The sequence below is a fragment of the Gorilla gorilla genome, chromosome 9, assembly GCF_029281585.2.
Source record: "Gorilla gorilla gorilla isolate KB3781 chromosome 9, NHGRI_mGorGor1-v2.1_pri, whole genome shotgun sequence".
Taxonomy (NCBI): domain Eukaryota; kingdom Metazoa; phylum Chordata; class Mammalia; order Primates; family Hominidae; genus Gorilla; species Gorilla gorilla.
Window position 1 is genome coordinate 39,312,704 of NC_073233.2, and position 26,428 is coordinate 39,339,131.

Here is a 26,428-nt window from a genome sequence, read left to right on the forward strand (position 1 = left end):
AGTTTCTTTTAAAGAAGAAAGTAAAAGGTACAGTAAGAATATGGCATTATAGTCTTATGGAACCACCATTGTATATGTGGTCTATCATTGTTAAAAATGTCATTATGCAGTGCATGACTATATACTGTTTTATTATGTTCACATACTTAGACATATATTCTAATTTAACCTTAAAACAACTTAGACAGCCATTTTGTGGATTAAGACAGGTTCAGAGAGGTTAACTGACTTGCTTAATGGCCCACAAACTTGAAACTGGCAGAGAAAGGATTAAAATTAAAAAGTCTTCTAATTTCTGGTCTAGTGCTTTTCTTACCACCTAATCAGAGACAGTAACCTGTATATCAGTCATTTTCAAGTAATTAGGAGCTGGAAGGGACTTTAGATATTACCTAGTCTGAAACATTTATTTTGTAAACTAAAGTTCAAAAGAGATTAAAGTTAGAGAACAGGTTAGAGGTTGAAGCACCATGATTAAAACTCAGTTAATCCCAGGTCAGCATTTTTGCTATTAAATGTTATATTCCTTGCATCATAAAATATGCTTCTCTTTGTAGTAGTCATTTCTGTATAGTTGTATTTTGAAAGATTTTTTAAAATTGCTTATCAGTGTTTTCTGATTTTTCTCTAAGGGGAGAAAATTTTTTAAGATTATTTTTAAATCACAAATGTTTAAAACTTATTTTTGTAGAATGTAAATACAGTATTAGAACAGATTGAATCACTAATAGAAAGACTATGTAAACAATCATTTTACTTAGCTGTGAAACTTGTGACCTGGATTCTGGGTTTTTTTTTTTTTTCAGAAGGTTATTAGAGGCAGTTAGTATTATAAAATATAATAAATTAGTATGCTGGTAAATTAAGAAAGAATCTAATAATCTAAAATGTTTAATGCTACACCAAAACTAATTATATTCTAAAAGTGCTTTTCTTAATGGAGCTTAAAGTTCAGAGTGGTGACACTGAAAGCCAAAAGCTTTGAATAGGAATCTTTGTCATAATTTTACTCTCCCCTCTTTTTCTAAAATAACTATTTTGATTCATATTTTTGGTACTGGGTTTTGATCATTTTTATTCCCCTACTTTTTCTTTGCTTCAAGTTAAAGTGACTTAATATCCCTTGGTCATACTCAGTGTTTTGTTAGATCAGTTTGTATTTTGTAATTGTTCAGATTGTTCAGAGGGTAAATGAGGTCTGGAGGAATTAGGCAGCTTGCCTATTCGTCACATAGCTGCCACATATCAGTTCTATTCAGTTGAAATCCAGTTCTAGTTTATCCAGCAGTTGTAGTTCAGCTAAAACTTAGAACTTTGGATCCTCACGTAGTGCTCATCCCATCATCTTACTGAGCTGCCTCTTTCTCACTTGCCACTATAAACCTACTTTTCAAGTTAACCTTTGTTCAGAAAGCTTCATGTCCAATTTTTTGCAATCAGTATTTTACATATGCCAATGAATTTAGTGTATTTTAATATATAAATGTTTTGAGAAAAAGTTGGATTTTTTTCAAAAATATTTATTGTTTATCCTGTTAAATTATAATGTTGTTTCAGATGAGCTACTTTTACCTCATATGAAAAAAATAGATGGCATGCTAAATGATAACCGAAAGAGACTTCTTCTGAATCTTCATTTGGATCAATCATTCAAGGTATTTCCTTCTGATGACTTATTAGCAAAACGCAATGGCAGTCATAGTCTTAAGTATAATAGGAAGGAAATTTATGAAAATTATTCACTTACAACATTTTTTACCTAATGAAAATTTGGCTTTTATTCATTGTAAGTCCATTTAGTTTGTCTTCTTAGTGTTGTTAATCACTTGCTTTTCTCCACTTAAATTTATTTTTTAGGCATTTATAGTTATCTATTATATCTTCTGTAAAATAATTTCCAAATGTTCTTTTAACGCTTTTCAAAATTTTTACGTTTTGTCTGTAATTAAAATTAGCTTTTCCTTAGCACAGTTATCAAAATTCACCTTACTTGCCTCATTTATTCAATATCAGAGGAAACGCTGATTTTTATAAGGATAGGAAATGTATATAATTCTATCTGTTAATATATCTTGGCAATATAAGTTGGTTTTGGTGTTATCAGAAATATAGAAAAATTTAATCTAAACTCAACTCAGATAATTTTTCATAGAAGCTAACTTAGTAGTTTAAAAATTTCTAGCTTTTTTCTTTTTTTTTTTTTTTTTTTGAGACAGAGTCTCGCTCTGTCATCCAGGCTACATTGCAGTGGCACAACCTAGGCTCGCTGCAACCTCTGCCTCCTGAGTTCAAGCAGTTCTTGTGCCTCAGCCTCCTGAGTAGCTGGGACTACAGGTGCCCACCACCACGCCCGGCTAATTTTGGTATTTTTAGTAGAGACAGGATTTTACCATGTTGGCCAGTCTGGTCTCAAACTCCTGACCTCAGATGATCCGCCCACCTTGGTCTCCCAAAGTGTTGGGATTACAGGCGTGAGCCACTGCACCCGGCCGAGCTTTTTATTTCAGTTGGAGAAAAGGCATGCAAATTTATTAACGTGCACATGGGAGAGAATCACAGAATTACTCCGTAGCCTTTCTTATTCAAAGTGTAATATCACATCAAGAATCATTTGGTTATATCTACCTTGGGGAACATTTTTTAATTGATGGTAACTATATTATACATTTGTATAACTTGTTCACATCCCTATTTTATGTGAACTCCATGTAAAAGTGAGTATTGACTTCATTTCAATTAGGTGAAAACTGAGGCCATTAGATTGCATTCAAAATTAAATGACACAAAACTATCATAGTAGTCATGTATTCTTCACTGCCATATATTCGCAGGAAGAAAAAAAATTTAGAAGCTAGTAAGAAATCCAGTACTAAGAATTTGGTCTCCTGACTCCTAGTCCAGTTTTTGTTTGTTTGTTTTTGTTTTTGAGATGGAGTCTTGTTCTTTCGCCGAGGCTGGAGTCTAGTGGTGTGATCTCAGCCCACTGCCATCTCTACCTCCTGAGTTCAAGAGATTCTCCTGCCTCAGCCTCCCAAGTAGCTGGGTCCACAAGCATGCAGCACCACATCTGGCTAATTTTTGTGTTTTCAGTAGAGACAGGGTTTCACCATGTTGGTCAGGCTGGTCTCGAACTCCTGACTTCAAGTGATCCGCCTGCTTCAGCCTCCCAAAGTGCCGGGATTATAGGCATGAGCCACGGCACCCAGCCCTAGCCCAGTGTTTTCTGCTTAACTGCTGCCTTCAAATAAATGAAATATTCTTTTGTGAAATACTATATTTTGTGGAGACAAGGGAACATTTTTAGATAGGTGTTTTCTAAAGATTTACTAAATCTTAAAAATTACCAGGTTTGGCTAATCACTGTTGAAATGTCAAACCAGTTCTCTAACAAGATTTCTAATTCTGTTATTAGTTATTAATTTTGATAATTGTCATATAAAGCAATTTGCTTTTTTTTTTTTTTTTTGTTGTTGTTGTTGAGACAGACTCTCGCTCTGTCTCCTAGGCTGAAGTGCAGTGGCACGATCTCCGCCCACTGCAACCTCCTCCTCTCCTGCCTCAGTCTCTGGAGTGGCTGGGATGGCCTGCCTAATTTTTGTATTTTCAGTAGAGACGGGATTTCACCATGTTGGCCAGGCTGGTCTTGAACTCCTGACCTCAAGTGATCTGCCCGCCTCTGCCTCCCAAAGTGCTGGGATTACAGGTGTAATCCATGCCCAGCCTTAGCAATTTGCATTTCAAAGCCAAATTACATAATATTAAGAGTTAGACTGATCTGAAGTAAAATATTACAAATAGTAGAGAAAGAAAGATTTTTCTGTTCTTTAGAAATAATTAGTGTGCTTTCCTATGTTGATCTTGGTGATGTTAGGAGTCCTGAAGCTTTTTCAAGGTAATGATGTTCTGCCTTTTTCTGAAATCTGTGTACTTTGGATCATCTTAAGCATTTTGTGGTCATTGGAAAGATTTAAATTTTCTTCTTTCATCTCCACTGACTTAGTGTGTGTTGTTTCCAAATTTAGAATCTTTAGACTTTAAATTCTATTTGTTGCAAATAATTCTGGATCCAAAAATTGTCAAGGTGCATGTTTTAAATGGAAAACACCAGAGTACATGATAAGTGCACAAATAATCTGAGAAAGGAACGAAGCTCGAACGTGATGGTAGCTCACTGTGGTAGAAAATGCCAAAAGTGTTATCGTTTCTATCAAATGAAATTTAGTGCCCTTCTACACTTATACTAAGAAAAATTTAGGTTGCCTGTTTTTAAAAAGGTACCGTTTTCGGGACTGGCGCGGTGGCTCACACCTGAAATCCCAGCACTTTGGGAGGCCGAGGTGGGCGGATCATGAGGTCAGGAGATCGAGACCATCCTGGCTAACACAGAGAAACCCCATCTCTACTAAAAATACAAAAAATTAGCCGGGTGTGGTGGCAGGCGCCTGTAGTCCCAGCTACTCGGGAGGCTGAGGCAGGAGAATGGCGTCGTGAACCCAGGAGGCAGAGCTTGCAGTGAGCCGAGATCACGCCAGTGCACTCTAGCCTGGATGACAGAGCAAGAATCCATCTCAAAAAAAAAAAAAAAACAGTACCGTTTTCAGGGCCCCAATACCAGGTGCTTGGAAACAATAGATGAGTTTGGAGAAGAGTGGCTTTAAAGGTTGTAACTGTTTATAAAACACTTGCACTTATCGAATGAGGACTGCATTCTGAATCATAAGTATAATAGGAGGACTTCAACATTTTTAGTGTCAAAATAATAAATGATGGTAGGAGCTCGATTTAATTTTTATAAAGTCATAATCAAACTAGTTAAATGTTGCCACAAGTATCATTCAGTTATTGTTTGTAGCTTTTCAGTCAGGCAGAATGATTTGCCAAGTAGGTAAGGGCATAAATAGGCCTGTGGCTTATTTATTTATTTATTTATTTATTTATTTAGAGACAGAGTCTCTCTCTGTCACCCAGACTGGAGTGCAGTGGCATGATATTAGCTCAGTACAACCTCTGCCTCCCGAGTTCAAGCGATTCTCTTACCTCAGCCTCCTGAGTAGTTGGGATTACAGGTGTGCACCACCTCACCCAGCTAATTTTTGTATTTTTAGTAGAGACAAGGTTTTGCCATGTTGGTCAGGCTGGTCTCGAACTCCTGGTCTCAAGTAATTTGCCCACCTTGGCCTCCCAAAGTGCTGGGATTACAGGCATGAGCCACCATTCCTGGCCACCAGTGGCTTTTAAAGGATGGAGTGGAATTGATTTTGCCACATGACCACTGTCAAAAAACCCATCATGCTCTGTTTTAGGATCTTATCTTACAAGTACTTGTCTTGCAGTCAAAATAAGCAAGAGAAGAGTGAAGCCAGAGAAGCACTACAGTGCCGCTTCTCCTCTGTCGTCATCTTCACCAGAGGCAGATGACTTCTTTATAGCAAGGCCCAGCCACATTTCAGGGGGCAAGCAGTGGTTTAAGTGGTAGGGCTTTAGTGAAACATATATGTCTTTCTTTCTCCTGCCTTGAAGCCAGAGACATTACTAGAAAGAACTCTTGGCCCTGTTCAGGGTTCCCAGTGTGGTGTGCTGTTGCTTAAATAAGCAGGTCATAGAGTTGGCTCAGATTTAAGGGACTTAAGGGAAATAGATTACATATCCAATAGGAAGGGCTGCAAAGAGCTTATGACCATGTTTAAACCCCAACCTGTGTATGTATATGTATGCATATCCCATCAGTACACACACACCTCTCTGCAAATAGGTGTTTGTGTGCACACACACTTCTAAATTTTAGATAGCTGGAAGCAGTTTAGGTTAGTTTTCTTCTGGTGTCAGTTATTTTGCTTCATTGTTTTCCAGAATGCTTTGGAAAGTTTTCCTGAACTAACAATAATTACTCGAGACTCTAAAGCAAAGAGTGGAGGAACTGCTATTTCTAAAATCAAAATGAATGGCAAAGCTTATAATAAGAAAACTCTAAGGACTTCTAAAACAACCACCAAATCTGCACAAGTAAGTGTAATTGATTATTAATGTAACTATACCTTTTCCAATTGTTAATACAATTCCTACTTAAAACATTGAAACAAGCAAATATTTTACTATGTTGTCATTAAGTGTGAAGGTTTTTCAGGTAGGAATAAGCGTCACTGGCCTGAGGAACAGGGACGCATGGTGGTTTATTGTTTTTCTATAGCACAGTATCAGGCATATAATATGTGCTCACAAATTTCTTAAATTGACTAATATGGAAGAAATCATCTCATGCTCATGTTTATATATTTGTAGGTAGTTTTTCATTTTTTAAATTGCATATATTATGTACAAAATGTTTTGAAATGTGTGTACATTCTGAAATGGCTAATTCGAACTCATTAACATATGCATTACTTGTAATATAGGTATATTTTTAATTGTATATGCATGCACATAGATAAGTGAGTGTGCAGAACACATTCCATAAAAAGATGAAATGTTTATTTCATATCTGCAAAGTCATTAAAATTGGAATTTGTTCATCTTCAAACATAGTGTAAATTGTTATAACCTTTCCAGAAAACAGTTTGGCAACATATCAACTTCACAGCAAAAATGTATTCAGGGCTAAGCACAATGGCTCAAGCCTATAATCCCAGCACTTTGGGAGGCTGAGGCAGGAGGATCACTTGAGTCCAGGTGTTCGAGACCAGTCTTGGCAACAAAGCAAGGCCCCATGTCTACCCTGGGGGGAGAAAAAAAAATTAGCCAGGCATGGTGCCATGCACCTGTAGTCCTAGCTACTTGAGAAGCTGAGTGGGAGGATCGCTTGAGTCCAGGGAATTGAGACTGCAGTGAGCTGTGATTGCACCCCTGCACTCCAGCCTGGGTGACAGAATGAGACACTGTCTCAAAAAAAAAAAAAAAAAAAGTATTCTGTAGAAACAGATTCAGAAATGCATAAAAATACATACCTTTGCTCATTGTAGAATTGTTTGTAAGAGCAATCCAATTATGTACCACCAGTGTGAGGTTAGATAAATGAAGAGCCACCTAATGTCATACTATGTGCTTTTTATAAAGAAGAGATAGATTTGTTCATTCTTTCAGAAAAATTTTTTTGAGTGCCTATAGTATGCCAAGTACAGTTCTAAGTACTAGAGATACAACAGTGAAAACTGGTTAAAAGTCCTTACCCTCATATAGTTTGTATTTGGGGAGGATGGGGAGGGACAGCTATATGTACTAAATGAAAAGATAGCCAATTTTTAGTTAGGTCAAAAAACAAGTTGGAAGAAAGAAGAAAAGTTGCTAGACAATATGTATAGTGTGATTCCCTTCTCATTACAAAATTAGTGTTATTAACATACATGTTATACCTGGGGGAAAACATTAAAAAATATATAACATGCCATTAGCTTTGTTTAGCTCTGAAGCAGGAGATTATAGGGAGCTTTTATTTTATAAATCATCTCATATGTTTATTGTTTAAATTTTCCTATAATGCTTAAGTTTTTTAAATAATGCATATTTATATTCAGGATAAAGAATAAGATTTTAAAATATAATTTAAATTCTTATTTTGAATAAGTCTCTCCATATTAACCCAACTGAATACCTACCCATATATGTCATTTTCAACATTGCCATTGAGACTTTTGATCTAATATTTTCCTCAAAGTGTTCTTAGCTCAGATACTCCATGAAATGTATCTATAAACTTTTTTCTTTTTATAGGAGTTTGCTGTCGATCCAGAGAAAATACAGTTGTATTCTTTGTATCATTCACTCCATCATTATAAGTACCATGTTTATCTGATATGTAAGGATGAGGTAATTTCTTCTCATTTACTTAAAAAAAAAGTTTTTCAGAATGTTAAGGAGACTCTAGCCATAGTATTTTGGAGTGTTTTAAAGAGAGTTGTGAAATACATGTGTGTATGTATTTTGTCTATGTATTCTGTAAATAATGACTTGATTTATTGTTCTGAGTCTCTCTGCTATGTTTTGTGCTCAGATTTACCCGAGCCTCACCACCTCTTGTAGGAGCTATAATTGGTAATGTTTTGAAGCTGTTGGTGCTTGCTTTACATCGCCAAAATAAATGATGTTTTATTGCATTTTGTTCTCTCACAGTGTATGATGATCTTGCTTTAATTCACTTCAGTCACTGCTTTGACATCTCACTGCCTTACTTATTACTTAGAATGGCCTTATCCCACTTAATTGCAGAGAAGTGGGGTTTTGTGCCTTGGCATGAAAAACTGAAAGTTAAAATTTAATTGTAGCTTTTAAGTTGTTCAGAGATTATACATGACAAAATATCACCTCATGGATGGGATATGAGCATTAATTTCCACAGCCATGCTAAATGGTTGTAGACAATACTACCTTATTTGACCAGCACTATCACTTCTTTTCATTAAAAAGGGTTAAGTTGGTCCAAGGCTATATCTAATGTGTTTGACAGTAGTCTGGTATGGAAAGATGCTCATAAATCTAACCTTTATATAGCAAAAGAGAAAGCAAAGATGGTGATGCAACATAGGTTGACTATTTTTACAATGCTCTAAAATGCAGAATCGACTCCAAAATTTGTCATTTGACTTTTAACGTAATTGGAAGAAATGGAGAAAGTCTGAAGTACTTTTTCTAGCCTTCCTTTCTGCCACCTTGGAGCCAAAGATGAGAGGATGAGATCTCACCCAAATTTAGCTGAAATAATCATTCTCCATGGATAGGATTAAGAAAAAAATAAAATACCATTACTTGTAGTTGAACTTAAATATGACGTGATAAGTATAAGCTAATTTGGCGATTTTCTTTTTTTAGATTTCTTCGGTGCAGAAAAAAAATGAAGATTTAGGACAGGAGGAAATTGTTCAACTTTGTATGAAAAATGTAAAATGGGTGGAGGACCTCTTTGAAAAATTTGGAGAACTTCTAAATCATGTACAGCAGAAATGTTCCTGACTTTTCCACAAAAATCCCATCTTTTTATAGCACTAATGAAATGGCAGATATGGGGTGGTCAAAGATAATCAGATGTCAAGTAGTGGCCTTCTGCAGGCCGGCCGCTTCCATCATGGAACTGTCATTACCACCTCTGCTGAAGGACAGTGGTGCGGCCTTTAGGAACGAAGTTAGTCCTCTGGAAATGGACCTAAATCCCACCACATTTTTACCCTAATGAATGATTTTTCTATTTTGTAAACCATTGGGTAACTTGAGTTATATTTTCAGAAACATTTTTTGACAAATGATGAAGCATGCACTAAGTATAATTTTTTTTTATTGCTAGAGAAGTAACACTTAAAGTAACGATTTTTTTTTCTGACTCCGGCTAAACACCAGAATGACAGAGAAGTGGCAGAAACCATATGTTTGTACTCACATCTGGCCACAAAACCAGAAATACTGTACATTATGTAAAGAGGTCTGGTGTGGTGTGACATCCTATATAAGAATATCATCAATTTAAAATATAAAATTTGGAAACTATTCTGCTTTACAGACTCCTTTTACTCTTAACATGTTCAGGAAACTGGATGTGGAATTGGTGCAATTCTCTGACTGCTTTTTGTGTCAAATTATATTGTGATAAAAAAACAATGACATACTATTTTCCCTATTGCAAAGAAAAGTATTTTCGTTTATACTGTTTTTTCCTTTGGAAAATTTTCAATTGTACATTTTATTTCACTGATAGTTGTATTTTTCACAAGGAAAATGTTGTGGTTATAATTACGTTTGATATATCTCTACAACACCTTTTGTTATTTTCAGTAAATCTTAGTTATATGTTGAATTTCTATTGTGAATTCTATCTTGAGGTAACCATTTTTGTTCATACAGATTTGCTTCAGTGTTATCCAGAATATGCATTCAGTACTAGAATTAGTTTAGCTTTATAAATAGGGCTGTGTTAGACACTGCGGTAATTTTCTAATTCATAAAATAAACTTCTTACTAAACTAGCACTTGATTAACTTGTTGAGGTAAAAATCTAACTACATTTACATTTTGAAGAATAAAACTGATAATTAGACTATTTGCAGTGTTAAACACAGCTTCCTTAACTCTTAGAACTGGAAGTTGTAGAGCTCTCCTTTTGGTGCCTTTCCAGCCTTTATACACACTATTGTAGCTTTCTTAGGTTTGATAGGTAGCGTTTCAAGTAGTTTAGCTGAGACAGTGAATGTATTAGGTTCAACATGACCTTGTGTTTTATTTGTGTTTGCCAACAGGATGCCTTATTTGTTTGAGAAAAAGATGTACTAGTGTCATCCTAAACTATCTCCTTTTTTAGGATTCTAAAGAAGTTAATCATCATCCTTTTGTTTATTTTACCACCATTTAGTGCCTTAAATCCTATCAAGAAAGCAGTGTTACTGCTCAATGCCCAAATAAGACACGCGGATATTGCTATTGTCTTGCTTTTGAGTTAACAGGCCAACTTTTTGTACTTAAAACCTCAGTAAACTGGCAAAGAATTGAAGGTAATGTGATTTGATTTGAGAATAAAACATTGTAGCATTGGGTGAAAAATGAGTATTTGAGTTAAGCTTACATATTTATTTCTGATGGTTATCTTATTAAAAGCAATAATCCTTAATACTGTACTTGCCATTAGACTAGGTACTCAGTAATGGAAGTTTCTCTCAAGGGTTAAATGTTCCATTTTTGAAAGTTTTAAAAAACCTGTTTGGGTGGTTTATTTTGAAAACAAAAGTAACCTATTAGATTCATTTTGCCTAACTCATATGACAGATGCAGAGTATCAACAGTGGGAGCATCATAAAATGAATTTTCCAAGTGGAGAAGAGTAGGAAGCAGCCATATGATAGTATTGACTCTGGACAGAATTGATGTCTTTCGTTTCCAAAGTGCAGAGTAGGGAACTACATTTCCTAATGTGGCATTGTAAATATACATCTTTATATTACTCTTCCAGCTTATGTTCCTAAATCATTGATAATTTAAATATTTTTTAAAGCCACCTTAATTTAGGTAGCTCTTGGAGTCGATGTTTGAATTCACTAGCCACATTTTCTTCATGATATGCCTCGTGGCAAACAAAGATGTTTCCTTAAGATGAATCTTACATTTCCCATAGAACATAACCCATTTCCTTTGGCACTGCAGTTGCCCTCAAACTGCTTGCAGTTGTATTCATTTTAGTACAACAAAGGTTTTCATAATATGGGAGGCCAAGTCTATGATACTGCCTCAAAGAGACCCTATTGTTTAGATGCATCATCTTCTCTCATTTGATCCATAGAGCATAGGCAAAGACGTCAACCTCAGGCCTTAGAGAAAAGTGGAAATGTTATTATGACAGCCATCCATAAGTTATCGCTTTGTATGAAGTTAAATACAGTCATGCGTTGCTTAACAGCAGGGATACATTCTGAGAAATGCATTGTTAGGCAATTCTGTTGTGCGAACATCCTAGTGTACTTATACAAACGTAGGTGGCATAGCCCACAACGTACCCAGGCTATATGGTAAACCTGTACAGCATGTTACTGTACTGAATACTGTAGGCAGTTGTAACACAATGGTATTTGTGTATCTAGACATAGAAAACATACAGTAAGAATATGGTATTATAATCTTACGGGACCACTGTCAAATACGCGGTCTGTCTTTGAAAAGTTGTAATGTGGCGCATGACTATAAATACCTAGCTGGTTAGCATTTACATTCCTTGCCAGGGAGTTTGAAATTTATACTATAGAAATAACTTTAGGTTTTAGGTAGAGTTAAAGAGGTAAAGCACATGTTGCCACAACCCAGGAAAGTATTTTTAAGAAAGATTGGATTTTCCTACCTTTAGAGATCTAAAAAAAATTTAATATAAAAAATCATTTTGTGTTGGTGTTTATTACTAGTTCAGATGAGTGGCTGCTGAAGGGGCCCCCTTTTCATTTTCATTATAACCCAATTTCCACTTATTTGAACTCTTCAGTCAAATGTATAATGACTTATGAATTAGCACAGTAAGTTGACACTAGAAACTGCCCATTTCTGTATTACACTATCAAATAGGAAACATTGGAAAGATGGGGGAAAAAATCTTATTTTAAAATGGCTTAGAAAGTTTTCAGATTACTTTGAAAATTCTAAACTTCTTTCTGTTTCTAAAACTTGAAAATATGTAGATGGACTCATGCATTAAGACTGTTTTCAAAGCTTTCCTCACATTTTTAAAGTGTAATTTTCCTTTTAATATACATATTTATTTTCTTTAAAGCAGCTATATCCCAACCCATGACTTTGGAGATATACCTATAAAACCAATATAACAGCAGGGTTATTGAAGCAGCTTTCTCAAATGTTGCTTCAGATGTGCAAGTTGCAAATTTTATTGTATTTGTAGAATACAATTTTTGTTTTAAACTGTATTTCAATCTATTTCTCCAAGATGCTTTTCATATAGAGTGAAATATCCCAGGATAACTGCTTCTGTGTCCGTCGCATTTGATGCATAACTGCACAAATGAACAGTGTATACTCTTGGTTGTGCATTAACTTACATGTATAATTTTTGGCATCTGTGTTCACAAATGCATGTGTTAGCAAATCACCTTTATTTATAAGTGACAATAATTGAAGTTAAGGATATAAAGAAACCCGCATTTGTAGTCCAGCGTTTTCATTTGGTCCATAACACAATGTATGGAAATGTGAAAGACAATTTTGTACATTTGTTTGTTACTAACTCAGATCATTAAAATGAAAACAATTTTTTTAAACAAGAAAATCAGAATGTTTGGGGTTTTTGTTGTTGTTGTTTCTTTTGTTTTTTTAAGAATTGAAAACAGGTATCATACAGCCAAAATCATCATCATGTTACAGATTCCTCACACAAACTAAACAGTTATTAGTTACAAATGGCATAGGGCCCACCCATTATTTTCTCAGATTATTTTAAGTTAGTATTTGATGAATTATGCATCCTTAGCTAACAATGGCAGACCATATTTAAGAGTTTCTGTTTTAAGATATAACTCTTTTAGTCCTTTTCCACCTATAAAGAGTTATAAATCTGCCAGGCGGGTGCAGTGGCTTACACCTGTAATCTCAGCACTTTGGGAGGCCGAGGTGGGTGGATCATGAGGTCAGGAGATCGAGACCGTCCTGGCCAACATGGTGAAACCCCATCTTTACTAAAAATACAAAAATTAGCTGGGCGTGGTGGCGCATGCCTGTAATCCCAGCTACGCAGGAGGCTGAGGCAGGAGAATCGCTTGAACCAGGGAGTCAGAAGTTGCGGTGAGCCAAGATCGCGTCACTACACTCCTGCCTGGCGACAGAGCAAGACTCCATCAAAAAAAAAGTATAAATCCATTAACTTAACATCTTCCTAGTTTTGTTTATCTGAAAATAGTCCATAGCTAGAAGTAATTGATAATATCAAGCTATTTCTGTCATCTCTATACAACTATTGAGTAAGTTAAAAAAATAAAAACGTGTCCTGACTGGACTAGTGAGTTGATTTTCTGAGTAAGATTCTGCCTTAATCTTCATATAATATTTTTAGCATATTAAGTATTTCAAGTGAAGATACTGTCAAATGTGCTTGCTCTCTTGTAGTCTGGATTATAAAAGCACTGAATCTTCATGCCTTTATACAGTTAGAAAATAAATATTTAATGTAATAAATGATCTGTATCAAATATTTATCATCTCAGTAAAGTCTGAAAAAAAATTTTTGGTTCTATGACATCCGTTTTATTCTCCATTGTTTGCTGAAATTTTAATATTTTCATTTTAGTATTTTCCTCAAAATATTTTAGAAAATAGTCATTATTCAAGTGATCTATATAAACCTGAATGACAGCACATATACTACACTGCTCTGTTAATGTTTTGTTACCGTCTGTTTTTGTTTTGTTTTGTTTTGTTTTTGTGACAGAGCCTTGCTCTGTTGCCCAGGCTGGAGTGCAGTGGCCCGATCTCAGCTCACTGCAGCCTCAGCCTCCCAAATAGCTGGAATTTTAGGTACGAGCCACCACGCCTGGCTAATTTTTGTATTTTTGGTAGAGACAGGGTTTCGCCATGTTGCCCAGGCTGGTCTCAAACTTCGGGCTTCAAGTGATCTGCCCACCTCAGCCTCCCAAAGTGCTGGGATTGCAGGCGTGAGTCATTGCACCTGGCCTACTGTCTGGTTTTGTTTGTTTTACTGTACTTTGTCTCAGACACACTCTATAAACTGAACCTGAACCTTCTCTAGGAAGAAGTGAAAGAGGTTACTTCTACTCTTTGGTTTTCCAAATAGAAATATTTTATTACTCGAAAAATAGTAAAGCTACTCTGGCTTGTTTTTTAAAAACTCAAAACAATAGGGAAAAGTGTAAAGAAAGAGATATAAGCTACTCTCAGTGGAGGCTTTTTTTAAGGTGGTGTGGGGTCTCCCTCCATTGCCCAGGCTGGAGTTCAGTGGTGCGATCACTGCTCACTGCAGCTTCCACCTCCTGGGCTCAAGGGATCCTCCCACCTCAGACTCAAGTAGCTGGGACTACAGGCACGCACCACCACACCATGCTAATTTTTGTAGTTTTTGTAGAGATGCGATTTCACCATGTTGCCTAAGCTGGTCTGAAACTCCTGGACTCCAGTGATCCACCCACCTAGGCCTTCAAAGTGCTGGGATTACAGGCCTGAGCCACTGCACCTGGCCATACTAAGTCTTGATACTGGCCTAAAACATGCTTTCAGTTCAATATGGGATGGGTTACAAGATTTGGTACTATGGGTTGTTCCTTTTCTGTAGCATAGCTTTAAGTGAATTCCTAAATTTGGCATACCAATGTTTAAATTACAAAGCACATTCTAAAGTGAAATAAAAAAATGATATGGGTTATTGATCATTTTAGGTTATGTATATATCTCTTCTTTAGGTAGGATGAATAATTTAGAGCTGACTGGTTTCAAATAAAAGGAAGATACAATTACCAATTGGTCTGTTGTTAAACCTTATCTATTTTATGATGTTAATCAGGAGTCAAGATATTGCTTTACAGAAATAATGTGTCTTGCATATAATTTACCTGTGGGCAAAGTTTACTATTTTCACCTAAAGTATAGATTTTCTTTTAATTTTACTCCTTAAGGTATTTAGAATAAGACAACAACAACATTTAAGACATAGATTAAAAAATAAAGGGCGTAGTAGAAATGTTTTTCTAAAACTGCATCCAGGAATATCTTTCACCTGCCTGCCCTCCCCCATGGTGGCCCAGGCCTGAGGGCATCTAAATTCCCTAAAAGTATACGGTTTTTCCCTTGCCTCCAGTCCTTCCTGTTCCTCCTGTTGAATTAGTCTTCTTCACATCTCAGTCTTCAGATTTCACTTTGATTTCACTTTAACTTCACTTCTACTGAACCAGATTAGGTTTTTTTGTTTGTTTGTTTCCTTGTTTTGAGATAGGATCTCAGCTCTGTCACCCAGGCTGGAGTGTAGTGGCACCATCACAGCTCACTTCTGCCTTGAACTCCTGGGCTCAAGCAATCCTCCTGCCTTAGCTTCCTGAGTATCTGGGATTACAAGCACACACCACTGCACCCAGCTAATTTTAAATTTTTTTGTAGAGATGGAGTCTCTCTTTGTTGCCCAGGCTGGTCTCCAACTCCTGGCTTTAAGAAATCTTCCTGCCTTGTCCTCCCAAAGTGCTGGGGTTATTACATGTGAACCACTATGCCCGGCCCAGATTAGGTTTTAATCCAATGGACCAGATTAAGTGCGCTCAGTTCCTCCAGCATAGCATTTATGATGCTTTGTTGTGGTTGTGTGATTGCTGGACTTTCTTTGCTGCTGGGTCCTATCATCTGATAATAGGACTTATGAGTTTTGCTCACCACTGCATCCCCATCATCTCATGCACTGTCTGGAACATAGTATATTCTCATTAAACATTTGGCAAATAACTGGACATATGAAAAAAAGTCACAGGGAATATTAAAAAGGTTAAGAACAGGAAAGTATTCGTTGGATTTTGTAACAAAGACACAACTTTAGGAGAATTGCAACTTCAGAAGAAAATGACTACACCAACAACAATAGCTGACATTTTATCGAAGTGAAATGCAGTAGCCATCATTTTTTACATTTTGCCCTCATATGCAGAAAGAGCTCAGGGACCAGGACATACATTCCTCTATCTGGGGCTTGAGATTCACCAATAGAATAACTGGGGAAGAAAGTACTGTCAAAAAAAATTTTTTAGCCTGAGGTGGTGTCACACTCAGGAGGCTGAGGCGGGAGGATTGCTTGAGCCCGAGTTCAAGGTTGCAGTGAGCTATGATTCACCACTGCACTCAAGCTGGGCAACCCTGTCTTAAAAAAATAAAGTTTCTGTGAGATGCACTCATGAACAAAACACTCTGGTAGGGGGAGTTTATCTATTTGAGGAGGGTAAGGGAAGACTTCATGGAAACAATGATTAGCTGAACCTCAGCGGTTAGGAAGACAACAGAGCTGGCTGACAAAGAAGGCATAATGCTTTGTTTTCAGGAGGATGGTTTCTGCTCCAGTTTTGCCACGAAACTAGCTCAATCCTCAGGCATGCCATGTGAAACCTAATCTGAATCTGTTTTCTCATCCTGAAAGTGAAGTAAGAAACAGTCTTTTAAAGCTATTAATATTCTTTGATTCTAGATAGACCAGAATGTTGGGAGAAATGCAAAGCGGCTCAGTTAGCAGCACCAGAAGATCAGAGCAGCAGAATAGTAAGAATGGAAAGGTCTTACTACATTTTTCACTATCTTGCAAGATTCATTTCAAAACCATTAATCAGCTATTTTATACATACACACACACCTTAGCAATCTAGTTCATCTTGTGACAGTAGCGTAAAATTAGAAACGTCGTGCCGCCAGTCAATTTTGAAATGCTTAGAGTCTGTATGTACATAGTCTTCATCTTTATATCTCCAACAGCACAAAGTATTTCACTCCATAGGTACCTAATAGGTATGTGTTGCATAGATGGGTGAATATATAAATGAGAGTTTACTTGGAATCAGTTTAAAGTGTTTTCAAGCTGGCCTCTTAAAATAGGTCAAAATACCCTGTTGTCAGTGGTACATTCCCTGCTTTCCTTTTTGTCTTCTTTTTTTTCTTTTCTTTTTTTTCCAGAGGGAGTCTCGCTCTGTCGCCAGGCTGGAGTGCAGTGGCGTGATCTCGGCTCACTGCAGTCCCCGCCTGCCAGGTTCAAGCCATTCTCCTGCCTCAGCCTCCTGAGTAGCTAGGATTACAGGCGCCCGCCACCACCCCTGGCTAATTTTTATATTTTTAGCAGAGACAGGGTTTCATCATGTTGGCCAGGATGGTCTCAATCTCCTGACCTCGTGATCTGCCCACCTTGGCCTCCCAAAGTGCTGGGATTACAGGCATGAGCCACCGCGCCCAGCCTCCCTTTCTGTTTTTAAGGGAAAGCACCTCTCTTACAGTACCAATTATTTTCATATCACTCTTTAATTCTCCTCACTCTGCTTACTTCACAACATACCAGAGTCCATTCTCCTAATTTGTATTTTGAATTTCTATTTAATCCATGGAAGTGAATGGGCTATCATCAGAGAGAAGGTATCTTGGAGCAGTGAAGCAAGAGAATTCAAAACACTAGCAACAGGCTAACAGAAAGAACCTGGCTTTAGAATGAAGTTTTAAAATTAACCTTGTTTACTTAGAATTTATCAATGACTTAAGAACTGTTTATGGGTCAGTCAGTAGAAGATCTTTATAATGTCAGTCCTCCATTGAGTTTGTTATAAGATAATATTTGACTTAAGTAGAAGTCAGAAGTTAGGGTTTTTCATAGCTGACACTAATGTGAATGCATTAACATTATTACAGGAGTTTGCAAACAATCCACTATCAAAAAGATTACATATTAAAGCATATTTTAAAGGCACTACAAAACAAAAACTTGCTTTAACTGTGCCCATACTGCTCATGAACAAATATTCTGCCATCCAAATGAGAAATACAAGAAGTCCACCAGCATGGTGGCTCATACCTATAATCCCGACACTTTGGGAGGCCAAGGTGGACAGATTGCTTGAACCCAAGAGTTCAAGACCAGTCTGGTAACAGAGCAAGACCTTGTCTCTACTAAAAATTTTAAAAATTAGCTGGGTGTGGTGGTGCTACTTGGGAGGCTAAGGCAAGAGGATCACTTGAGTCCGAGACATTAGGGCTGCAGTGGGCTACGATCATGCCACTGCACTCCAGCCTGAATGAGCGAGACCCTGTCTCAAAAAAAAAAAAAAAAAAAGAGATAAGAAAAAGAAAAGTCATCGCTGTGACTGCTATAGCTGAGAGCCTCACTATTTTTGTCTTCTCAGGCTGCCATAACAAAATGCCATAGACTGGGTGGCTTAAACAACAGAAATTCATTCTCATAATTCTGGAGCCTAAAAATCCCAGATCAAGGCTGGCAGGGTTAGTTGCTGGCAAACAGCCCTCACATGGCAGAGAGATGGCAAGCCCTCTGGTGTACCTTCTTATAAGGGAACTAATCCCATAATTAGATCCCCATCCTCATGACCTCAATAAACTCTAATTACCTCTCAAAAGTATCTCTAAATACTATCACATTGGGGCTGGACAGGGTTGCTCACACCTGTAATCCCAGCACTTTGCGAGGCTGAGGTGGGAGGATCACTTGAGGTCAGAAGTTTGAGACCAACCTGACCAACATAGTGAAACCACATCTCTACTAAAAATACAAAAATTAGCTGGGTGTGGTGGTGGGTGCCTGTAGTCCCAGCTACTTGAGAGGCTGAGGCAAGACAATCTCTTGAACCCAGGAGGCAGAGGTTGTAGTCAGCCAAGATGGCACCACTGCACACCAGCCTGGGCGACACAGCAAGACTCAGTCTCAAAATAAATAAACAAATACACACATACATACATACATACTATCACATTGGGGGTTAGGGCTTCAATATAAGAATTGCAGGAGTACACAAACATGAGGTCCATAACAACCACTGACTGAAGTGTCAGCTACAGCACAGAAAAGGTGAAAGCCTTGCAGATAGTCATCACTGATGGGCTTAAAATTCTCTCTCTAGTCTATCCAGAAGCAAGAACATCATTTATTTACACTCTTCTCTTCTGCTGTAGGATTTTCAGATGTTCACAGATTAACTTTTAGCACAGACTATAAAGACCAGTAGTAGAGACCTTTGCCATTGAGTCATATTCTTTGAACTTCACAAAGGGAATTGTATCCTGTCAGTTCCTAAATAAATCTTACCTTTCCCTATCTCTCTCCTCTGTCTTCTTTTTGGTCCAAACCACCATCATCTCATGCCAGGACTACTATAATAATCTCTGAACTGCTGCCTCCCCCTTCCCAACTGCTTTCCTTTAGTCCATTCTCCACAAAGCTGTCTGATTTTCAAACAACTCTGATCATGTGAGTCCCACTGGAAATCCATCAGTGCTGCCTACTGTTGTTAGGATAAAGGCAAAAATGCTAATGGCAACTTCTACTTTGAGCCATCATGGACTAACAGGGCCAGATGTATCTTTCTGCTTTACTTAAAAGTGAGGACAAAAGAAGTGAAAATTGTTTTCAAACATTGAACAATGTGCAGCACAGGACAGTAATCTTGAGAGAAGGGAAACAAATCAGTAGTAAGAAAACAATTCTTAAAAGGACAAAGGACCTAAGTAAACATTTCTCTGAAGACATACAAATGACTAGCAGGTATACAGAAAAATGATCAGCATTGGTCGGGTGTGGTGGCTCATGCCTGTAATACCAGCACTTTGGGAAGCTGAGGTGGGTAGATCACCTGAGGTCAGGAGTTCAAGACCAGCCTGGCCAACATGGTGAAACTCTGTCTCTACTAAAAACACAAAATTAGCTGGGCATGGTGGCCCACACCTGTATTCCCAGCTACTCAGGAGGCTGAGGCAGGAGAATCGCTTGGACCCGCGAGGCGGAGGTTGCAATAAGCCGAGATCATGCTATTGCACTCCAGCCTGGGAAAAAAAGTGAAACTCTGTCTCAAAAAAACAAAAACAAAAAACAAAAACAAAACAAAAAAAGGGAACCCTCTTACACTGTTGGTAAGAATATAAATTAGTACAGCCATTATGGAAAACAATATGGAGGTTTTTCAAAAAATTAAAAATGCAGGCCGGGCGCAGTAGCACGCGTTTGTAATCCCAGCACTTTGGGAGGCCAAGGCGGGTGACTCCCTTGAGGTCAGGAGTTCAAGACTAGCCTGGCCAACATGGTGAAACCCCGTCTCTACTAAAAATACAAAAATTAGCCAGGTGTGGCAGTGTGCACCTGGTATTCCCAGCTACTCAGGAGGCTGAGGCATGAGAATCTCTTGAACCCGGATGGCAGAGGTTGTAGTGAACTGAGACCACACCATTGCACTCCAGCCTGGGTGACAGAGTGAGACTTGGTCTCAAAAAAAAAAAAAAGTAAAAATACAACTACCATATGATCCAGCAATCCCACTATTGCATATATATCCAAAGGAAATGAAATCAGTATATTGAGGAGTTATCTGCATTCCTACGTTCATTGCAGCATTATTCACAATAGCAAAGATATGGAATCAACCTAGGTGTCCATCAACAAATGAGTGGATAAAGAAAATGTGGTATATGCACATGGTGGAATGTTATTTACCCTTAAAAAAGGAAGTCTTGTCATTTTTGACAACACAGACAAATCTGGAGGATATTATGTTAAGTGAAATAGGCCAGGCACAGAAAGACAATTACTCCATGATCTCACCAATAAGTGGAATCTGAAAAAGCTAAACTCATAGATGCAGAGAGTAAAGTGGTTGCTAGAGGGTGGGAGTGAAGGGATTGGGGAGATTTTGGTCAGAGGACATACAATTTCAGTAAAACAGGAGGAATAAGTTCAAGAGAATTATTGTAATCATGGTGACTATAGTTATTAACAATAAATACTTGAAAATTGGCCAGGTACAGTGGCTTATGCCTGTAATCCCAGCACTTTGAGAGGCTGAGGCGGGCAGATTGCTTGAGTCAGAGGTTCAAGACGAGCCTGGGCAGCATGGTGAAACCCTGTCTCTACCAAAATGCAAAAAATTAGCCAGGCATGGTGGCGCGTGCCTGTAGTCCCAGCTACTTGGGAGACTGAGGTGGGAGAATCACCTGAGCCCAGGAAGTTGAGGCTACAGTGAGCCAAGGTCGTGCCACTGCACTCAGCACTCCAGCACTCCAGCCTGGGTAGCCAGAGTGAGCCCATGTCTCAAAAAAAAAGAAAGAGAAAGAAAGAAAATTGCTAGGAGTAGATTTTAAGTGTTCTCATCAGGAAAAATGGTAAGTATTTGAGACAATGCATATGTTAAATAGCTTGATTTAGTCATAATGTATACATATATCAAAACATCATGTTGTACACCTTAGATATATACAATGTTTACTTTTAAATACAAAAAATTAAAGGCAGAGATTGTCAAATTAGACTTTTTCTTTTTTTTTTTTTGAGACAGAGTCTCACTCTGTCCCTCAGGCTGGAATGCTGTGGCTCACTACAACCTCCGCCTCCCAAGTTCAACCGTTTCTCCTGCCTCAGCCTCCTGAGTAGCTGGGATTACAGGCACCTGACACCATGCCTGGCTAATTTTTGTGTTTTTTGTAGAGATGGGGTTTCACCATGTTGGCCAGGCTGGTCTCAGGTGGTCCACCTGCCTTGGCCTCCCAAAGTGCTGGGATTACAGACATGAGCCACCGCGCCTGGCCTTTGTCAAATTAGATTTTTAAAAAACTTCGTGCAGCCTACAAGCAACCTACTTTACTAAGAAGATATGGATACTTAAAAGTAAAGAGATGAAAAAAATATATACTACACATAGTGGGTTGAATGGTGGCCCCCACAAACATATGTCCACATCCTAATCCCCAGAATTTATAAACGTGACCTTAGTTGGAAATAGGTTTTTTTGCAGATATAATTAAGAATCCTGAAATGAGATCATCCTCAATTATCCTAGTTAGTGGATCCTAACTCTAATGACAAGTGTCCGCATAAAACAGAGATGAGAAGAAGAAATGCAGAGGAGAAGGTGATGTGAAGACACAGGCAGAGACCACATTTGTGCAGCCACAAGCCAAGAAACACCTGGAGCCACCAGAAACTGGAAGAGGCAAGGAAAGATTCTCCCCTAGAGCCTTTGGAGGGAGTGTGACACCGCAGACACCTTGATTTTAGACCTCTAGCCTCCAGAACTGTAAGAGAAGAAATTTCTGTTGTTCAAGCCACCACGCTTGTGATGATTTGTTATATTAGCCCTAGGAAACTAATTTACCATGTAAATGCTAACCACAAGAAAACTGGATGGCCTATATTACTATAAAAGTAGACTACAAAGCAAAAGACTACTATCAGGATTAAAGAGAGTCATTTCATAATGATAATGGGGCCAATGCATCAAGAAAACTTAATAACAGAGCTCCAAAATTCATGAAGCAAAAACTGATATAAATGAAAGGAGAAAATGGCCGAGCACAGTGGCTCATGCCTGTAATCCCAGCACTTTGGGAGGCTGAGGCGGGCGGATCACCTGAGGTCAGGAGTTCGAGACCAGCCAGACCAACATGGCAAAACCCCATCTACTAAAAGTACAAAAATTAGCCAGGCATGGTGGTGCACACCTGTAATCCCAGCTACTTGGGAGGCTGAGGCAGGAGAATCGCTTGAACCCGGGAGGCAAAGGTTGCAGTGAGACGAGATCGCGTCATTGTCTAGCCTGGGCAATAAGAGCGAAACTCTGTCTCAAAAAATAAATAAATAAATGGAAAGGAGAAAATAACAAACCTACAACTATATAGGGGTATTTCAATATCCCTCTCAATAACTGACAGAACAAGTAGACAGAATATCATTAAGGATATAGATGACTTGAATAACACTATCAACTACCTTGACCTAATTGATATTTATAATATGCTATACCCAACAACAGCAGAAGACATTCTTTTCAAGTACACACAGAATATTTTACCAATATGGATCATATTCTGGGTCATAAAACAAAACTTAATAAATTTTAGTGGATTCAAATCATACAAGGGTATGTTCAGTCTCTGACCACAATAAAATTAAATTATATTATACAATACCAGAAAAATATGCCTGTGTGTGGTGGCTCACCCCTGTAATCAGAGCACTTTGGGAGGCCGAGGTGGGAGGATCACTTGACATCAGGAGTTTGAGACCAGCCTGGCCAACATAGAGAAACCCCATCTCTACTAAAAATACAAAAACTAGCCGAACATGGTAGCACACGCCTGTAATCCCAGCTACTCGGGGGGCTGAGGCATGAGAATTGCTTGAACTCGGGAGGCGGAGGTTGCAGTGAGCTGAGATCATGCCACTGCACTGCTGCCTGGACCACAGAGTGAGACTGTTTCCAAAAAAAAAAAAAAAACAGACAAATAGCTGGAAAATCCCCCAAATACTAGTAAATTAAACAAATTAACCTCTGGTCAAAGAAGAAAATAATAAAAGAAAGTAGAAAATATTTCAACTGTATTTAAACGATAAGATAACATCAAAGTGTGTCAAATGTAGCTAAAGCAGTGCTTATGGGGAAATTTATACTATTTAAAACACATTAGAAAGTATAAATTTTATGCCAGTAAATTTGACAATTTGAATGAAATTGATAAATCTCCTGAACAGAAATTATCAAAGCTCATTCAAGAAAAATAAACCATGTGATCTTTTACCCTGCAATCTCCCTGAAATTCCTTATTAGTTGTAATAGTTTTTTAAGGGTTTGTTTTGTTTTGTTTGAGATAGAGTCTCGCTCTATTGCCCAGGCTGGAGTACAGTGGCGATCTTGGCTCACTGCAACATCTGTCCCCCGGGTTCAAGTGATTCTCCTGCCTCAGCCTCCCGAGCAGCTGGGACTACAAGTGTGCACCATCATGCCCAGCTAATTTTTGTATTTTTAGTAGAGACGGGGTTTCATCATGTTGGCCAGGCTGGTCTCGAACTCCTGACCTCAAGTGATCCACCTGCCTCAGCCTCCAAAGTGCTGGGATTACAGGCATGAGCCACAATGCCTGGCCAAGATTTCTTAGGATATTCTATATATTAGATCATGTCACTGGAAATACAGATAGATTTACTTCTTCCTTTCCAATCTGTGTGCCTTTTACTTTATCTTCTTGTCTAATCACCCTGGCTAGAACATCCAGGACAGTGGTGAAGTGGTGAAGGCAGACACCCTTGCCTTGTTTCTGATCTTAGGTGGGAAGCATCCAGTCTTTCACCATTAGGTATGACATTATGTTTTAGGTTTTTTGTAGATGCCCTTGATCAGGTTGAGGAAGTTCCCTTCTTTTTCTTTTTTCTTTTTTTTTTCTGAGACAGGGTCTCACTTTGTCACCTAGGCTGAGTGCAGTGGTATGATCACAGCTGACTGTAACCTCAACCTCCCTGGCTCAAGCAGTTCTCCCACCTCCGCCCCATGAGTAGCTGGGACCACAAGTGCATGTCACCACACTCAGCGAATTTTTTGTTAGATTTTTATTAGATATATTAACTGGCTTTTCACATTTTGTCAAATGCAAAAACCGCAATTACTTTTGCACCAGCATAATACTTGTAGAGACAGGGGTCTCCCTGTGTTGCCCAGTCTGGCCTCAAACTCCTGAGATCAAATGATCCTCCCACCTCGGTCTCCCAAAGTGTTGGGATTACAGGCGTGATCTACTACTGTACTACCTGGCCCCCTTCTATTTCTAATTTGTTGAGTTTTTTTAATTACAAAAGTATTGGATTTTGTCAAATGCTTTTTCTGCATTTATTGGGATGATAATGTGATTTTTGTTTTTTATCTTATTGATATATTAATTGGCTTTTGCTTTCCCTTTTGTTTAGAGACAGGGTCTTGCTTTGTCACCCAGGCTGGAGTGCAGTGGCACAGTCATAGCTCGCTGCAGCCTCCAACTCCTGGGCTCAAGTGATCCTCTCATCTTGCCCTCCTGAAGTGTTGGGATTATAGGCATAAGCCACCATACCTGGCCTATTAATTGTTTTTTTAATGTTAAATCAACCTTTCATTTTCTGGGATATTATAACGTATAATTCTTTTTTCATGTTGTTGGATTCAGTTTGCTATTATGTTTTTAGAATTTTTGTATTTATATTCCTAAGAGATATTAGTCTGTATTTTTTTTCTTGTGACCTCTTTGTCTAGTTTTGCTATCAGAGTAAACTGCCTTCATAAAAAATGAGTTTGGAAGTATTCCTTCCTCTTCTATCTTTTGGAAGAAATTTGTGAGGAACTGGTATTAATTTTCCTTTAAATGTTTGGTATAATTCAGCAGTGAAGCCATCTGGGCCTGGACTTTGTAAGTAGTCTTTTGATTACTAATTCAATCTCTTTGCTTGTTGCAGGTCTATTCAGATTTATTGAATATTTATGTATATTCCATCTATTCTTCTTAAGTCAGTTTCCATAATTTGTGACTTTCTAAAAATTTGTCTTTTCATCTGCATTGTTTTCTAGGGCTGCCATAACAAAATACCACAGACTGCGTATTCCAAGGAACCAGCTTTTGGATTCGCTGATTTTCTCTATTGTTTTTCTATTCTGTTATCTATTTCATTGATTTCCAATCTATTCCTTCCTTCTCTTTGTTTGTTATTGATTTAATTTCCTGTTCCTTTTTTTTTTTTGAGACAGGGTCTGGCTCTGTTGCCCAGCCTGAAGTGCAGTGGCATGATCTCAGCTCACTGCAACCTCCCACCTCAGCCTCCTAAGTAGCTGGGACTACAGGCATATGCCACCACACCTGGCTAATTTTTGTATTTTTTATATAGATGGGGTTTTGCCATGCTGCCCAGGCTGGTCTCAAACTCCTGAGCTCAAGTGATCTGTCCGCATCGACCTCCCAAAGTGCTAGATTTATAAGTGTGAGCCACCACACCCAGTCTTTGCTGTTCTTCTTCATGTGTCTTAGGGTAGAAGATTTGAGATTTTGTTTTGTGTTTTTTTTTTTAAGAGATGAGGTTTTCCTCTGTCATCCAGGCTGGGTTACAGTGATTCGATCATAACTCATGGCAACCTCAAAATCCCCAGCTCAAGTGATGCTTCCACTTCAGCCTCCCAAGTAGCTAAGATTACAGGTGTGTACCACCATGCCCAGTGACTTTTCTTTTTTTTTATTTGAGGCAGAGTCTCACTCTGTTGCCCAGGCTGGAGTGCAGTGCTGCAATCTTGGCTCACTTCACTTCCGCATCCCAGGTTCAAGTGATTCTTGTGCCTCAGCCTTCCAAGTAGCTGGAATTACAGGTGTGTACCACCATGCCCAGTGACTTTTCTTTTTTTTTATTTGAGACAGAGTCTCACTCTGTTGCCCAGGCTGGAGTGCAGTGCTGCAATCTTGGCTCACTTCACTTCTGCATCCCAGGTTCAAGTGATTCGTGTGCCTC

General features: G+C 38.2%; 1 protein-coding gene and 1 long non-coding RNA gene across 5 annotated transcripts in view; one reads left to right on the forward strand and one right to left on the reverse strand.

Moving 5' to 3' along the window:
* QSER1 (glutamine and serine rich 1) overlaps positions 1-12,733 on the forward strand; it is an 81,023-nt gene extending 68,290 nt beyond the window's left edge. For 2 of the 4 annotated variants that reach the window (XM_019037432.4, XM_055356542.2), the window contains 4 exons: positions 1,558-1,655; positions 5,851-6,003; positions 7,705-7,800; positions 8,800-12,733. In XM_019037432.4, coding sequence (XP_018892977.3) covers positions 1,558-1,655; positions 5,851-6,003; positions 7,705-7,800; positions 8,800-8,940 — 488 coding nt within the window. In that variant the 3' untranslated portion in view covers positions 8,941-12,733. The other 2 variants (XM_019037433.4, XM_055356538.2) reach the window with 1 other exon arrangement.
* LOC129525563 (uncharacterized) overlaps positions 1-26,428 on the reverse strand; it is a 74,371-nt gene that overhangs the window by 10,829 nt on the left and 37,114 nt on the right. The gene's annotated exons all lie outside the window — the stretch shown is intronic.